This window comes from Ictidomys tridecemlineatus, chromosome 6 (genome assembly GCF_052094955.1).
Source record: "Ictidomys tridecemlineatus isolate mIctTri1 chromosome 6, mIctTri1.hap1, whole genome shotgun sequence".
In the NCBI taxonomy this organism is placed as follows: domain Eukaryota; kingdom Metazoa; phylum Chordata; class Mammalia; order Rodentia; family Sciuridae; genus Ictidomys; species Ictidomys tridecemlineatus.
The window spans coordinates 133489140-133506121 of NC_135482.1; the positions used below are offsets into that span (position 1 = coordinate 133489140).

General features: G+C 33.2%; 1 protein-coding gene across 13 annotated transcripts in view; it reads left to right on the forward strand.

Annotated features, from left to right (window-relative positions):
- Mycbp2 (MYC binding protein 2) overlaps nt 1-16982 on the forward strand; it is a 271435-nt gene that overhangs the window by 96365 nt on the left and 158088 nt on the right. For 12 of the 13 annotated variants that reach the window (XM_040281371.2, XM_040281372.2, XM_040281375.2 and 9 more), the window contains 4 exons: nt 3111-3230; nt 4156-4237; nt 11552-11669; nt 16285-16489. In XM_040281371.2, the coding sequence (XP_040137305.2) occupies nt 3111-3230; nt 4156-4237; nt 11552-11669; nt 16285-16489 (525 nt within the window). Of the gene's footprint in view, nt 1-3110; nt 3251-4155; nt 4238-11551; nt 11670-16284; nt 16490-16982 lie in introns of those variants that run through there. The other variant, XM_040281381.2, reaches the window with a different exon arrangement.

A 16982-nucleotide genomic window follows, 5' to 3' on the forward strand; every position in this document is an offset into this window, starting at 1 on the left:
CAAATGGTGGAGCCAGGATTCTAATCTAAGTCCTAAGGCTCTAGAACCCACAAGGACATATCCACTGTGGTTTTTAAATTTTTACACAGAGCAAGTGCCTAGTGAATTACAGCTGCTTCTGATCTTACCAAAATACTCACTGTATTCTCTGATAGTTTTGGTGACTGAGAGCACCTCCCCATCATGTATCTTTATGTAAAAATTAAAATTTAAAATGCTTTAGAAACTGACTTTTTTTTCTTCTTCTGTGTACAAAACTATGTCTAAACAATATATACACAATATTTTAGATACATATCTGCTAAAATGTTATAGCTGTTTTAGTACTAATATCATATGATGTATACCTGTGAACATATGTTAAGGAAAATACAGATAATGTTCATACTTAAATGGACAGTTACATGACTATTAAATAGATTGTTTTTCCTGCAAACTTGATATTAAGTCTTCTTGCTGCTCATTAACACTTTTCTGAATAATGAGCGTGGACAAAACTAATCTTGCTGCATTTCATTGTTGATTCTTAAATTTGCACTCAATTTTTGGTTACTTATTAAGTACCTTTTTTCTTTGTTCAACTTTTATATATTTCTCAATTATTAAAATTATGTGTGATTTTTGACATCAAATGCTATATGTGTGTATATATATACACAAACATATATATATATATAAAATATATATATATATTTAAATTCTGCCACTACTGCTGCTGCTAATCAAGAATCTCATCACCCCTTTTTTACTTATAATATTTCATCATCTATAATAATTGAGAAGTTATTTTATATAGATACAGTTTTGTTTAGATGAGCTTTAACAAAATAGTTCTTGTTGAGTTTTAACCTCTAAATAATAGCAATTACTCTTTTAGTCATTATAGTTTTATTCAGTAAATTGCTAGGTTTCCCTTTTTTCCCCTTTCCTTCCTTGATGCTATGTCTCTATTGTGGGATTTGTGTGTATATTTAGGCTCCAAATCAAAAATGGGAAAAATGCTAAATGCAAAGGTAAAAGTTAAAAGCTTCTAACCAGACATCAGTTCATGTTATAAAGTGGGATGATACTTGAAATGTATAATTTAGTTAAGTCTGCCAAATCATGTGAATAAAACTTGTTTTTCATTTTCATCATATTTGGTTTTAATAATTAGATATTTTTATCAATTCAGAGAAAGTTGTGAACTTTCTTTATATCTGATTTAAATAGTTTTAGAAGGTATGTATTTCTTTTTGTGTAAGATGTTACCAGTCGTAACCATTCCACTGTCTTTTCAAGATGAGGAAGCTTTGAACTAAGTATATTTCATTTGAAATGAAACTAAATGTGATTTTTTTGTTGTTGCTGATTCTTTGATTTAATTTGGCAAACCCACATTAGATAATTTAGCAGAAGAGGAAGCATATTCTTTATCCTATTATAGTAAAACCTCTCACTAATTCTGAATTTATGATACTTCAGATGCAGTATTTGTGATCTTTATTTGAGTAAAAAATTCAAAGTAATTTCTTCCTCTGAATTTTCAGGGTCATACTTTTAAGGGGAAACCTGTCTAAAATCACTAGCTTTTCAAACCAAGGGCTCAAGAAATGAAGGATTCCTTCAACGTGCCTTCAACCTCTGGGTCCAGCAGTTAATTCTTGTATGTTAAAGGACTTTTATGTTTATGGTACATTTTAATGTAATATTGGCCTATTTTGAAGTATGGTATAGGTGAACACATTTATTGTAGCTTTTAGTGTAATCTGTGATCTGTTCTGCGTGAATGTAACAAAACTAAATTTACTTAAATATTCTACAATTAATATTTTTGGTAAGTCATATGGGCCTACCAATTATGTCATTCCGAATTAGTGAGGTTTTACTGTCCTAGTGTTATAAAGAGTTTAAAGCTTTTTGAAATGATAATCAGTTATAGAAAATTAAGTCATAATTTAGGTAAAGTTTGCCTTACCTGAATAGTACTGAAAATAAGGTTAAAAGAAAGGATGAAATGAAAATATATTGATTTGGTGTTGTTCTGTTTAGCATTCTGAAATGGGTAATGAATTAAAAGTGTGTGTCTGTAGTTTCACATATGTATCTGCATATTATATATAGTTGTTTAGAATTGCTATGCCATAAGAGAGTGGTTTAAACTAGTTGACCTTTTGAAATTCCTTCCAGATTTTTATTTATTCTGTGTGCAAGGAATTTGAGTCTCCATGACATAAAGGTCATATTTTAATAGTATTAACATATAGTTTTTTTTCAATTAGGAAAAGCAAGTTATAGCTTGTATTTATACATTCCAAACTAGGGTTTTTATATTCTGGAATGTGGTTTTTGATGCTGTGGTTAAAATCCTAGAAAATTTAAAGTCAGAATAGATTCTAGTAGTGGAGAAAAGGCCTAAAGCAAGCTTAGTAGAGGAAATTGTGAAAAGGATAGTGGAGGAAAAATGCAATGAAAACAGAAAGGTTTGGTTGAGGGTACTGATTGGAGGCAGAAAAAAGACTACAAAGCAGAATGGCTAGGGGGCTTAGGTGGGACAAGAGGTATGGTGAGAGTATTTCATGAAATATAGTGCATTCAATAAAGCTTTTTGATCTTCATACATTTTTCAAAGTGCAGTTAAGTTTAGCAATACTGGACAATGTAGCCTTTTTGAGATCTGTTTGGGAAAGCTAAGTCACTTGGGACTCAATTTAAGATGACAAGTACTAACAATATCACTAAGAAAAATAATTGTTAAATGACTTCGCATGCAATTTTTTTAATGCAAACTAAATTTTCCAGTATGAAATTTAAGTTTTACATTTAAAAATTTATTTCTATAATTTAATTACCTATTTTCATGACATAACTGGCTAGCTTAATAGGTTTTATCCATAACCAGATCTTATCTTTGTTTTTATTGATTTAGTGATATTTGCAAACAGAAGTATACACGGAATCTTTTCAAATTTGCTTCTTTGCAGGTAGATTCTTGATCTATCACTTCTAACAGCTGCAGATTCTTCTTGCTTGTCCCTTTTAACATTTTTATCATTCTTCCATAGTAAACTGATAGTAAATTTTATTGTGAAGATAAATAATTGCTTAATTACAAATTATAACACTTACAGATGGAAGTGGGGAAAGAGGAGAAAAGGACACAAGCAAAATCACAACGTATCCTCCAGGCTCTGTGCGATTTGACTGTGAGCTCCGAGCAGTACAAGTTAGCTGTGGATTTCACCACTCAGGTAGCAGCTGGAACGTTAGGGTATAACTGCATTTTTACAATTGTGCTCAATAACTTGTTTAATTTTGATGAAGTAGCCTGTTAATTGTGTAAAAGTGTGATAGTGTCTCTTAATTCTACAAGACTTGTATTGATTACAGAATCTCTTTTAAAAACTATAACATGATGAACAGGTACTGTACATGTTCAGAGGTCTGTCTTCTAATCTGTCTTTTGAGGGACTTATTTTATCATTCATGAAATCACCAAAGATGAATTTATCTCCCTAATCCATTTTAGCTCTTATAAAGCACTGTAGTTTTTATAATATAGTTCTATATTTTCTTAATGTTTGATAAGAAGAGTTTATCATCAAATGTATTATCTTAAAATGTACAGAATAATCAGATTCTTAGTAAATTATTGACATTTGGGTTAGATAGCTCAGGTTGTATATTCAACCTTTATAAAAATTAAAAATGTTAATTTTCTTCTTTTAAATGAAATGTATTTTCTTATTTGATCAGGTTTTGATAATCATTAAAACTCTATCATTTCATTGATGTTGTACATAATTTGTAGCATGCCAACCATCTGCTTCCTATAATTACCCTAGATGTTAGAAAGCAGAATTTTATATGGAATTATTCCAGATTTTATAGTTAATAAGAACCAATATGTTATTTAGCATTAATATTTTAAGTGGCATTTCTAAGAATTTTAAAATATGTATTATGAAAAGCATGCATTTTAATGACCTACAAAAGTGTTTTTCAAAACTAAAATTTATAGATTCTCATTAAGTACAAATTTGGATTAGCTTTCCATTATCTGTTTTTAATGACTATAAATTTTAGAAAATGAAAATTACACTGTTTTCCATATAGTTATGATAGAAATATAAAATGTATGTAATGAAAAAATAAAGTTGTATATTTTGATTTCAGTGGTTTTAATGGAAAATGGAGATGTATATACATTCGGATATGGGCAGCATGGGCAGCTAGGACATGGAGATGTCAATTCCAGGTACTCACTGACTTTTTGTTTGAAGATGCTGGATTCTTTCCCATGGCCCTCTTTTCTTTTTAATCCTTAATGTTTCTTTTCATATCTCTTCTTAAATATGCATTCCCAGAATTTAAATATTCATATGCTGTTGCAAAATATGGACCTTGAATTATTGTGGTTCCTGATTTTGTGGTTGAGTGCTTTTTTGTGTGGTAGGTAATCATGTATCATAAGGGAAAAAGTTGATTTACATTTATGCATTTTAGACATAAAATGATAATGTTTATCACAAAATTCAACCATGTTCTTAGAGTCTCTTTTTAAAATTTTTAATATATGATAGAAAAGACAGTGAATATCCTCATTGCATTTTTTTAAATAGCAGCAGTGGGGTTGGCACTGTAGCTCAATGGTAATATAGCATGTGTGAGGTCCTGAGTTCCATCCCTGGCAAAAAAAAAAGAAATATGTAAATAAATAAAACATAAAAATCAACTGTGGATTGATTCAATCATGTTCCTTAATGTTGTCTGTTTTGAAATGTCATCATAAAGTTATTAAACATGAATAATTTTCAACAAAACCTTTTGGTCTTAATAATTAACTATTTTGACTTATCCCTCAAATAGCAAAGAACTATTTAGAGGAAACTTCTAGTAGTTCTCTTCTAATATCCATTCTTCCCTAATTCAATTTGTAGTAAGTCTGTTAGTCTGTTGGTGACATGACCATAGGGCTAAAGACCACCTTTCTCAGTTTCCATTGCAGCAAGATGTGGCCACATGAACTATAATTTTATGTGCCACTTTAGAATGAAGCTGTTAAAAGGAAGGGAGTATCTCTCTTCATTTCCCCTTCTTTTCTTGCAACTTGCTGGCTAGAATGCATGGATGGTAGAGTTCGACCTGTGTTGAGAATAAGAGATACAGGTTAGAAATAACTCGGTACTCTGACAAGATAAACTACCACAAAAGCTCCTTACAATTAGGTGCTACTTGAGAAGTAAACTTCTATCTTAAATCTCTTTACTTTGGCCTTCATTACAACAGCCAGTACTGAGTGCTTTTGGTAAAAAATAATAGAAAATTCAACTTTCTTAATTCAGGTCTTCCCAAAAGGAGATACCAAGACAGGATTAAATGTGCAAAGGATTTATTAGGGGGAAACTATAAAAGATAAAATAGGAAAAGAGCAGACATAGAAAAGGAGATCATTCAAATACAGTGCCCACAGGTCTAAGATCCGTGTTAAAGGAGAGGAAAGAAAACTTTGAGTAGGAAGAATAGATAACAGTGCAGTTTTGAGGACATTTCAGTCAGGCCAGTGGAGTGCCTCTAGGCTGAGGTTGCCTTGGAAAGAATTCTGCATTGGACAGCAATGGACCTGTGTTCAGACCTTCACCTTGCTTAGTCATCGGCTCATAGCATTTCAGGAGAGAGAAATGGCCTCATGGATCCAAAAAGACAACACCTGGGGCTGACAATCAGCTTTGCTTCCTCCAGCAGTTTATCTTAAAGGAGATATAAGTGATTTGTGTCTTTAGAAACCAGACTTATTTTTCAAGTCTTGAGAGGCACAGGGCAGTTTCAGGCCAAACTTGATCCAGCAGTTCACCTCTCTTGTGCTAGGCAAGCACTCTACCACTGAGCCACACCCAAAACTTTTGACTCAGCAGTTCATTTTGCACAAGAAGCCACTTTTTGACTTTCCATTTTACCTAATTATTCCTTGTACTCAGATTATGTTATTTCATCCCTGCCAGAATCACAGGGACATCTGTGGTTTCTCATTTACATACACTAAAAGAAAGGTTCTCTTCCAGATATTAAGTTAAACCCACGTCTACTTTCATTTAAACTTGAACTCAATCCACTGCTGTGACAGGGATGCATTTAGGCCGTTTGTATGGTAGAGACCAAAGATTCCATAATTCATGTGTATGAAGAAGCTAGTGACTTTTTGTTCTGTTTCACATTGAAGACTTATGACACAGAAGGTTTATCATCATCTTCAACATTATTATTGTCTTTTCTTAACTGGTAGTTGTTTTGTGAGTCATATAAACTGGAAATAGTGTGATACAGTTAAACATGATGGAGTCTCAGTTATGTGTGCAGCACAGAAAGGCACTTTTCCCCAAATCAGACTTTTATATTATTGCACAAAAAAGAATTATCATCTGTAATTTGTGGTCTTAAAAAGGTTGGAAGGGAAATAGTAAAAATCATGATTATGCCCAGCATGTTATTTTGCTGTTCACTGTAAAGAATAAGCAGCATAAGTCAAGATCCTGCCACACCACATTGAGCTGTGATGGCTGTGAAGAGGTTACTGGAAAATATTGCTTTTTTTGGTCCTGATAATACCAGCAAGCACCATTCCTTAATTTACAGTGACTCCCTGAGGTGACAGTATCACAGCAATACACTCACTGTTTTTAATAGCTTGAATTTACCATCTTTGTGAAATAAGATAGCTTTTAATGTTGAAACAAGTTATCAGGGTTTTTATAGGATCTGCTTTAACTGCCCAAAGTTGTTTTTTTACAACATGGAAAGTTTCACTAGTGCTTCCCTGAAGTGACTTGTAACTGGAAGGCTGGTAACATTAAGCCTGGGCAGAGCTAAGTGGGATAATACAGTGTAGTACTACCTACCCAGTGTTTCCACTGGACTGCAGTTCATCAAGACTGCTTCTGTTTCACTCACTCTGGTTGCCCTATTGGTCTCCATCAGTGTGGAAGTTGAAAGGCAGGAACTAAGAATGGTATTATTAATTTGTAAAGGAGTTTAGAACGTCAGTGAAGGAGTAACCACAGAAGAAACAAAGAACCTATAGCATACATTAGTTCTGAGAAAACAAAATATTGATGGGTATTTGGTTAAAATAAAGTATATAGTTGGAAGGTATTCATGAAAAGTTTCCAGCAATCAAGTGCTCTTAATTGGGAATTATTATATAGCACACATCAGTGTGTTGATTAATGTAAGATAAATATTGTATACATGATGATGAATGTAGAAAAATGCTATGGATAGTCTCTTTAATTGTTGCCCTGTCAAAATGGCTAAGTTCAATCTCTATATTGGGTCCTGATGCCATCATTTGGTGTAGCTATATGACCTTGGCCAAGTTACTTAGCCTTCTTGTGCCTCAGTTTTTTCCTCTGTTAAATGGGAGTAAGTATATCTCCCTCTGAAGATTATCTAAGAATTAGAAGAGAAGAGATAATACTGTGTGCTAAGTAAACACTAATTGTTCAGTAAATGTTAATCATTAGCATTGCTACTGTATGTCAGAAGACTTGTGAGGATTTTTATACATTCACTCATGACAACCGTTTTTTACTTTGTTTTGATCAGTTTGTTTAAATTTCTGAATTCCAAATTCTTTTACCATTTTCAGTAAACTTACACCTGGATATTGGGAAATGCTTTTATTCCTCTTTTCTCAATAGGATAATGTTTTTGAATATCATTTTTTTTTCTGCTCTCCTGTTGTTTTGCACTGTTATGCTACCCACTCATAGTGTCTGGAACCATTTTGGCAAGGTTTGCATCTTTATTTCACTACTTCTTACCAACTATATAATTATGATTTCTCTAAGTTTTCATTTTTATATCCCATAGCATTGTGGTAAAATTAATGTAATGTATGTAAAGTGCTTGTCATAGACACACATATCTAATTTTTCCTCTTGTTCTTCCTTTGCTAAATAATGTAGTAATTTAATAATCCATTAATATTGTCGAAAGAATTCAGAGGTCATAGATTAGAAGACCTGCAGCCAACTATGGGACATATCTTTTAAGCTGTACGGATCCATCCATAGAGTTACTTTGATAATCAGTAATACCATTTTAAATGAAAATGCTCTATAAATTGCAGAAAACAGACAGTTATGGGAACTTTCCTTTCTTTTCCTTGTTTAAATGGAACTAGGTGCTTCTGTGAAGGCATACAACCCTTTGAAGTGGTAATTATTCATTTGCAAAAACTTTCTGTACCTCAGAATTGACAACTGCTTGTTTTTCATTGCTGTTCCTACCAATTTTACTCCACCCTCAAGTAAAAACAAAACAAAACAGATAAAACTGCTATTTTGAGGCCATTCTTTTCTTACATACATACTTGTTAGCCACTGTCTTCTATTCACTGAAAATTTAGCATCTGATTCACAGTATATTTTTATTCTGGTCTTATGATAGTTGTGACTTCATCATCATATGAATGGTCCCATGCAATATTCTTATTTTGACACTCTTATATAGGTGAAATTTCTACCTTCATGGAAGTATTTCCTATGGCCCCTGGCTAAATCTAGCACAGTTATAAATTAATTCTTACTAAGTTTAAACACTTATAATCTGAAGCCATTTTCTTCTTCCATTACGTAGCTCCATTGTGGTTGCCTTTATCAGTACTTTATTCCCTACTACTCTACTTTTTTACTCTTTCATCCTTTTCACTCTACTTCCTAGCCAAGTTAGAGATTTTTATCATCTCTTCATTCAAGATATAGAAAATCTGCTTAATAATAGTATAATAGTATCCTCAATTTTTCACCTTTCTGGTCCTGTTATTAGAACCTGGCAAAACTTTGCATGAATCAATATGTCTATATTTTCCATGCCTACCCTCAGGTTTTAGGAAAGAAAGAATCCCCATAACTCTGAAGATTATTACATGATTTTCAGATTTAACCAATTCCTTTGAAGTGGAATTGTAACTCTGCTGTTTTGAACTGTTTGTTTTAAGATCTTTTGAGAGAATTTGATGAAATGTATGGGCTCTCTCTTAAGTAGATTAGAAGAATATACACATGACAGTTTGCTTACCAATTTAGGGGGTTCCCAGATCTCTTGAGGCTCACTCATGGTCTTCCTAAAAGTCTTGTCAATCAAATTTTAAAAGCTCTTGATCTTTTAAAATTTTAAAAGTTCTTGGTCACCACCAAGTAAGCAGATTTTCTCTATCTTGAAGTTCCCTGCTCACCCACCTTCTTTCTTTCATCATAGAATGTCCACTCATATCACATAAAAAAAAATAAAATTGTTAGAAATTCTTCAGCCCATCAAATCTACACACTTGGCTACTTCTATATCATTTCTCTACTCCTATCCTCAATTTACAGTGAAAGAGGAACTTGCCTTGTTCATGCTGTAAAACCTGCGTGGCTTTTCTTTAGGCATGTGGTTCTGTTTCCTTTCTTCTTTCTTATCTCTGTCTATCCAGTCTCTATCTTCACTCACACTTTTTTGCTGGGGGTGTGTGAGATTGGGGATTGAACTCTCAGGCACTCAGCCACTGAGCCACATCCCCAACCCTATTTTGGATTTTATTTAGAGACAATGTCTCACTGAGTTCCTTAGCACCTCATTTTTGCTGAGGCAGCCTCCCGAGCTGCTGGGATCATAGGCATGCATCACCAAGCTCCTGGCCTTCACTCACACTTTGAAACTTCCTTAAATCTCTGTTATCTCAAAAAGAACAGACTTCTGCCAGACCTTGTGACACATGTCTATAATCCCAGCCTCCAATCCCAGCATCTTGGGAGCTGAGACAGAAGCATTGTCAGGTTCAAAGCCAGCCTCGGCAACTTAATGAGACCCTGTCTCAAAATTTAAAAATTTTTTTAAAAAGGGGTTGGGATGTAGCTCAGTGGCTAAGTGCTCTTGGTAGCTATCCCTCACCCCCCCCCCTCCCGGTTCCTCGAACAAACTTCTTCTTCAGTCTCATTTTCATTTTTATTTGCTGGTTCTCCTTTCCTTTTCTCTTTACTAATGGGATACTTCTAGGGCCTTTGCCTGTGCTCTGTTTACTCTTGTTGGTGATGGTGTGGCTCCTGCTTCCACCAAAGAATCTTCTGCTAAGTCAAGTAGCCACTTCTGTGTCTCTCCAGAGTATTGAACATGTATTTTATTTCCCCTTTTTGAAACTTTCTTTCAGTGGCTCTCCCTGCCTGGTATGTACTGAACATCTGTGAGCTTTCCTTTCTCTTATCTATACCTGAAGTGTTAGCAGAGACTCTTTAGAAACCTAGGATCTCTTTCCTCTTTCTGGTAGTCTCATTTCTTCTCATGGCGCAAGTGAATGTTACCACCACCTACCTTGTTGCTTAAGTAGAAAACCTTCCTTGCCTCATATTTATCAAGTTTGGCTGGTCCTCATCCTTACTTAGCTGTCAAATTCATCCATTCTTTTCACTCCACACTGTTCCTAGTTCAGGCCTTCATCATAACTCACTCAGACTCTAGTAAAATTTTCTTACTTAGGCTTCCAGCTGCTAATCTTGCCCCTTTCCAATTTGTTTTTCATTGTAGTGTGAATAAACATTATTTTTAGGTGATTTTAAGAAACTTGAAGTGTCATAATTACATTATCTCAAAGCAAAGCTATCCTGTTATATGTGAACTGTTTCTAATGACAGATATTGGTTATTTTAATTATAGATAATAGTTAATAAAATAGTTACTAGAAGTAGGAAAGAATATTAGGATGTCATTTATTATAGTTACCATTTATTAAATGTTTATTGTGTGCTGCCAAACACTGATTTAAGCACCTGATATGTATGAACTTCTTTATTATTTACAAAAATGATGTGGACTAGATACTGTTTATTATTGTTCTCTGTGTTATATAGGAGAAAACTGAAACACAAGAAATATGAGTGACTTGTTTAAAGTCTTGGTCTCATTGTTGAGTGGCAGAGCAGGATTTACAGTGAGCACTTGGGCTGTAGAGCCTGAGCTCCTAGCCACTGCTGTGATTGATACCTCTCATGATACTGTAATAACTGACTCAGTAACTACTGTGTTAAAATCTAAGATTATAGTGATAAAAGTTAGAAAAGAGGATTATAAAACTGTTTAATCTAGTTCCTAGGTTGAATGTTGAATTCCTGTTAAAGTATCACATAATTTTTATTTTGTGCAACAAAGATCTTTGACATGCCATCCAGACTATAAGGTATCAGATTTTTTTCCTTTTAAAATAAAAGCAGCATTAACATTTTAGAAAAATTAAACATTATGTGTTCATAATTAGGGTAGTAATTTCTGAATATATAATTATGAACACATAAACATTATATGGAAGTAGTTTCTAAATAATCTCCTTAAAGCTAGCATTTTCATCTTTATTTACCTAGCATATAGCATGGAGACAGGTATAGCACCTAATTAAGTATTAACTGAGTATCTTTTTTAGTACCTTTTTCTATTCCTATTGCACTGTTTATTGTTTTTTGTTGTTGTTGCTGTTGTTTTTAATATCAGATGGGTCACATAAGAAATTGATTTAAATTTTTTTTTTTTTTTTTTAATCTAGGGGATGTCCCACACTTGTTCAAGCCTTGCCAGGCCCTAGCACACAAGTCACTGCAGGCAGCAACCACACGGCAGTCCTTTTAATGGATGGACAGGTCTTCACATTTGGAAGTTTTTCTGTAAGTAATTTTTTTAAATATTGATAATATTGCAACACACCATTGACTTATAATTTATCTACCTTATCTTTTTATGGTTCTGGTGAAATTCTTATTTTATAATAATTGCATATGCATATTTCTTACCTCCGCCTCCAATACTCACAAAACCTGAATGGCATTCTTTGAAAGGATTTCACCTCTAGCTCAGCACTAGAATTTATTAATTTAACAGATGTGTTAAGATTGGACATGGGTATTACATATCAGAACCCTTTAATCATTCAGTAGAGCTAATTCTGTCATTTTGAAAGTTATTTCTCAATTTTAAAAGATTCTTTTTCTTAATATATAGAACTGTTTCTATTTTAGAACTTTTTAAAAGCCTAATTTTTAAAAATTAATTTGTTTAAAATTATGCTTCTCTTTTTCATCTCCTTTTATGTGTTTGTCTGCCTATTTGTTTCTCTTTTTCTCTCTACCAAAGCTTGAAGAGTGAACATGCTCTGAGAGTTTTATAAAGTTTGGGAATAGTAGACATTAAATAAAATCTTCCTAAGACTGTGCTAATAAATCTGTACCATCTCTGACATGAGTAACTGTTCAGAAAGAACTGTAAAACTTAAGTCTTCAGGGTGTAATTTACAACTCTTAATTAAAAACAACAACATCAACAACGTGAACTTTAAAAATATGTTGTTTGGAAATGATTTCAAAAACTTACAGAAAGTCTGCAAAAATAAGAAGAAAATATAAAGTGCCATACATCCTTTAATCAGATACCCTTATTGGCTAAAGAGTGTATGGCATTTTACATGCTATTCTTATTTATTTAAGAGGTGAATAGATTTACCTATTGGTATTATTTCAATCAGTTTAGTTCGCACATGGGCACACTATTAACTGTGTGTGCTTAGATGTGTTTGTATGTTGTGTATGTATTTTATAAAATTTTCTTCTGAATATTTTAACAATAATTTATGTGTACTCTAGCCTTTTACTCATAAATATTTTAGTTCATATTTGGTCAGTGGATTTAGTTAAGACATATACATTTTTTGGTATTTTTTTTCCCTCTCCATTCCAGGATCAGGCATTGCATTTGCTTTTCTCTTTAGTCTATAACATTCCCATAGGTTTTTTATTTTTATTTTTCACTTGCTGTGAAATTTTTGAAGAATAATGTACTTTTTTCTTGTTTAATAAAATGTTATTCATTTTTGTATCTCTGATATGTACAAAAGTGCTAAGCTCAAACAGATGTTACTCTATTTCATTTCCCTGCATCCCTGCTTCCCCTCCCCCTTTACTCTACCTCTGTAGGTAATGAATGCCATTGTTTTCTAATTAATCTTTCTTTTATTTTTATCAATAAGTTAAATAAGTGCATACATACACAAACACACCACTCATATATATACACACACACACATATGTATAATTATTTCCATCTCTCTTTTTCTTTTTTTTAATGTTTTTTTAAAGTATTTATTTTTTAGTTGTAGTTGGACACAATACCTTTATTTTATTTATTTTTATGTGGTGCTGAAGATCAAACCCAGGGCCTTGTACATGCTAGGTAAGCACTCTACCATTGAGCTACAACCTCAGCTCCTCCATCTCTCTTTTTCAAAAGGTGTTTTTTTTTCTATATATGCTCTTTTGTATTTTGCTCCTTTCACTTAATATACTTTCTAGAAATAACTCTATGTCAGTTCACAGAGATCTTTCTTTTTCTTTTTTTAAACTTCTGCATAGTTCTTTATTGTATGTATATATTGTAGTTCATTTAGTTAATTTTTTTGTGTGTGTTCTTTTATGGTGCTGGGGTTCTAACTCAGAGCCCCACACATTACTACGCAAGTACTCTGCCACTGAAATACATCACCAGAAATCCTCCACCCCACCCCACCCCTTTTTAAAATTTTTTTAAAAAATTTGAGATAAGGTCTTGCTAAGTTGCCCAGGCTGGCCTTGAATTTGCCATCCTCCTGCCTAAGCTAAGCCTCCCAAGGAGCTTGGATTATAGGCATGTACCACCATACCTAGCCAACGTGTCAATTTCTTAGCTTAGAAATTTCTTATGATTATTACGAAGTTTAAGACCTTGTAATATTTTACAATGATAATAATAATAATAATAAATACTGTTAGAAGTGTATCTTTGAGGTAAATTCTAAGAAGTGAGGTTAGTGCCTGTGTAGGTTTGTGGGATATTAGCAGTTCTGTTTTGCTTTCACATCAGCAATGGATTAAAGTCCCTATTTCTCTTCAGCCTTACCACACAATATTGTCATGCCGTTTTAGTTTGTGCAGGGTTCATAGGTGAGAACCATCAAGTCCTGACCTTATGTTTTAAAATTAAGCGTTGAACTCACTTTTGGAGGATTGTTTTGTCAGTGCTTTTTTTGTTCCCCTTTGTAATCCTCTTTCATGCTCTTTGAGTAGTTGGGGTTACAGAGTGAGACAGGCAGAGAGAACTCTATTGGAATTTGGTTTCTTTCTCTGGTTACTGGTAACTTAAAGACTCTAATATCTGTTGTCTTATTTTAGTAAGCATTTAAGCCATTTGTGATTCATGTTGACTTTGTGTTGTTTGAGAGGAGAAATGTGACAAGATGTGAAATCAGTTAATTGTTATTATTCTCCAGTCCCAGAAGTTCTAATTGCAGACTTTTATGAACTCAAGTGTCTTATTTATAACGACATTCTGAGTCCCATTTGGGGGATATTGCAGCATCTTTTATTTTTTGGTTGCTTTCACATGAGTTCATTGGTAGAAAGAAGTGCATGTTTAGTTCAGCAGTCGATGTAATTTCTTCTTCCTTTCAAAGCAGAATATTTCCCTGTATAAGATATAATTCCTAGGGCTGGGGTTGTGGCTCAGTGGCAGAGCGCTTGCCTTACACATGTGAGGCACTGGGTTCTATCCTCAGCACCACATAAAAATAAATAAACAAAATAAAGATATGTGTTCATGTATAACTAAAAAAATATTTTTTAAAAAGATGTAATTCCCTCACTGTTCACAATTTTATGCTCCTTTACTTTTGTCAAAAAATGATAGACATTGAAAAAGATGAGAATAAACATTGAATGATTTGGCTGCTTCTCTAGTCATGTACTTAACTTTCCCTTTTCCTTATACTTCTGCATTGAAGCTCAGTTGCTTCTGCAGTTGTAGCTATTTACTTTCTATTATGTTAAAGGACTAAGGGAACTCAGTAGAAGAATTTGACCAGAGTTTTTGAATTACTTTAGGCTCCCTTATTGCTTTTCCAGTTTTTGTCATGGTTGGTTGATCATTTCTGTTGTAGAAATGCTTGTAAATATTCTGAAGGCCACATACAACATTTTCTGCCTTCCAGCCGTTTTAGGAAGGGAATGTTGTGGGGAAGGAGAGGTCCTCATCCTATATGAATGAATGATATAGTCTGATCCAACATCAACATTCTTCTATTCTTTTTCAGGTACTTGCATAGTAGTGAAAAACTTTGTTACTTTTTAAACTCTTACCTAAACAGGTACCTATAGACATCCATATTGAAATAATATTAAATATTTAATATTTATTTGAGTCATCACATCTTATCATTGATGATCCTGTTTATTTTAAAACAGAGATAAACACAAGGTGCAGTGGCACATGCCAGGAATCCCAGTAGCTTGGGAGGCGGAGGCAGGAGGATTGCGAGTTCAAAGCCAGCCTCAGCAACTTAGTGAGGCCCTAAGCAACTTAGCAAGACCCTGTCTCTAAATAAAATATATTTTAACAAGGGGCTGGGGATGTGTCTTAGTGGTTGAGGGCCTCTGGGTGCAATATCTGGTATTAACTTACCCTTTCCCCCTCAAAAATAAAGCCAGGAATGAAATAATTTACTACTACATCATGTAAAAATTACCAAACTTTTTTACGAATTGATGAAGCATTTATTAATTCTCATGTAATTGCTACATCATGGATTTTTCTAATTGTATTAACAATTCCAGTATTTATTATTTGATATTTTACCCAAATATTCTCTCTTGTGGGTTCACTAGTCATGTTCTTTTGTATTTTGAACTTAAAATGTCAAAGATATTTTTTAAATGAACCATTTATAATACTGTTGTAAACATACTTGTGTTAAAAATAATTAAACATATTTATGGTTTTTTTTTTTAATGTAGATAAAGACAATGTATTTTGGGAACATTTTCTTTTTTCCTTTTCTTTCTTTCTTTCAATAAAAAGGAAAAAGGCTTATTGCTTTTCCAGCAAAGGAGAAACACAAGGGACTCCTGTCTCAGAAGCTGTTCCTGCTCTTTAGCAGGAACAGGGGCTTTTAATGAAGTGATTCAAAGGCTATATTCCATGTGTTCTCTGTTGGAGTTATAATTCACTTGTTAATTTGGTAGATAGTCATTTCTGCTATCTTCTGGTACTATTGGTGAACATTTCTTGCATGGGAAAGTATCTCAAAAAATAATTTTGTATTTGGTCCAAATTTCATATGTATTTCATCTATTAAGACAAACAGTTGATGAAGAATAAGTTCTCATAGTGGTATTTTTAAATCAATGCCTCTTTAACTTTACAAAAAGTCTAGTTCATTCATCCAACAATGTTATTAATATGATTTATTTAATTTTTTAGAAAGGACAACTGGGAAGGCCAATTTTGGATGTGCCATACTGGAATGCAAAGCCAGCTCCCATGCCTAACATTGGATCAAAATATGGAAGAAAAGCCACTTGGATAGGGGCCAGTGGGGACCAGACTTTTTTACGAATTGATGAAGCACTTATTAATTCTCATGTACTTGCTACATCAGAAATTTTTGCCAGTAAACACATAATAGGTAATACCAACAACATATAAATGTCCTCCCCCAAACCCTTGTGTGGGTTAATATAATGTTTTGTTGTTCCCTATCAATCATAATGAAATACAGTCTTAGAACTTTTTGTATTTTTCTTTCTTTCTGTTTAAAGAAATTTAAGTAAAACCTCTAAGTGGCTCTGTTTATATGTGTCTCTATGCTGGAATAATTGGGAGAATTACAATTCCGAATATTCATAAGTTAGGCAGTTGTATAAATATATGGTAAATTGTAAAGTGAGAAACTTTCTGCATGGTTTCTTGTTAGTAAATAATAGGTATTAATTTTATGGGTGGTTGTAATGATCAAATTTTGAAGTTTCATTAAAACCAAGATATCACTTCATACTTGTCCATGATACCATGAATAATTACATAATAGAATGGTATAGCATAGAAATTAGGAGCATGTGTTGTGGATGTATATAGCTGAAAGTTGTAATTCTAATTCTGCCACATAAAGATTTACTACT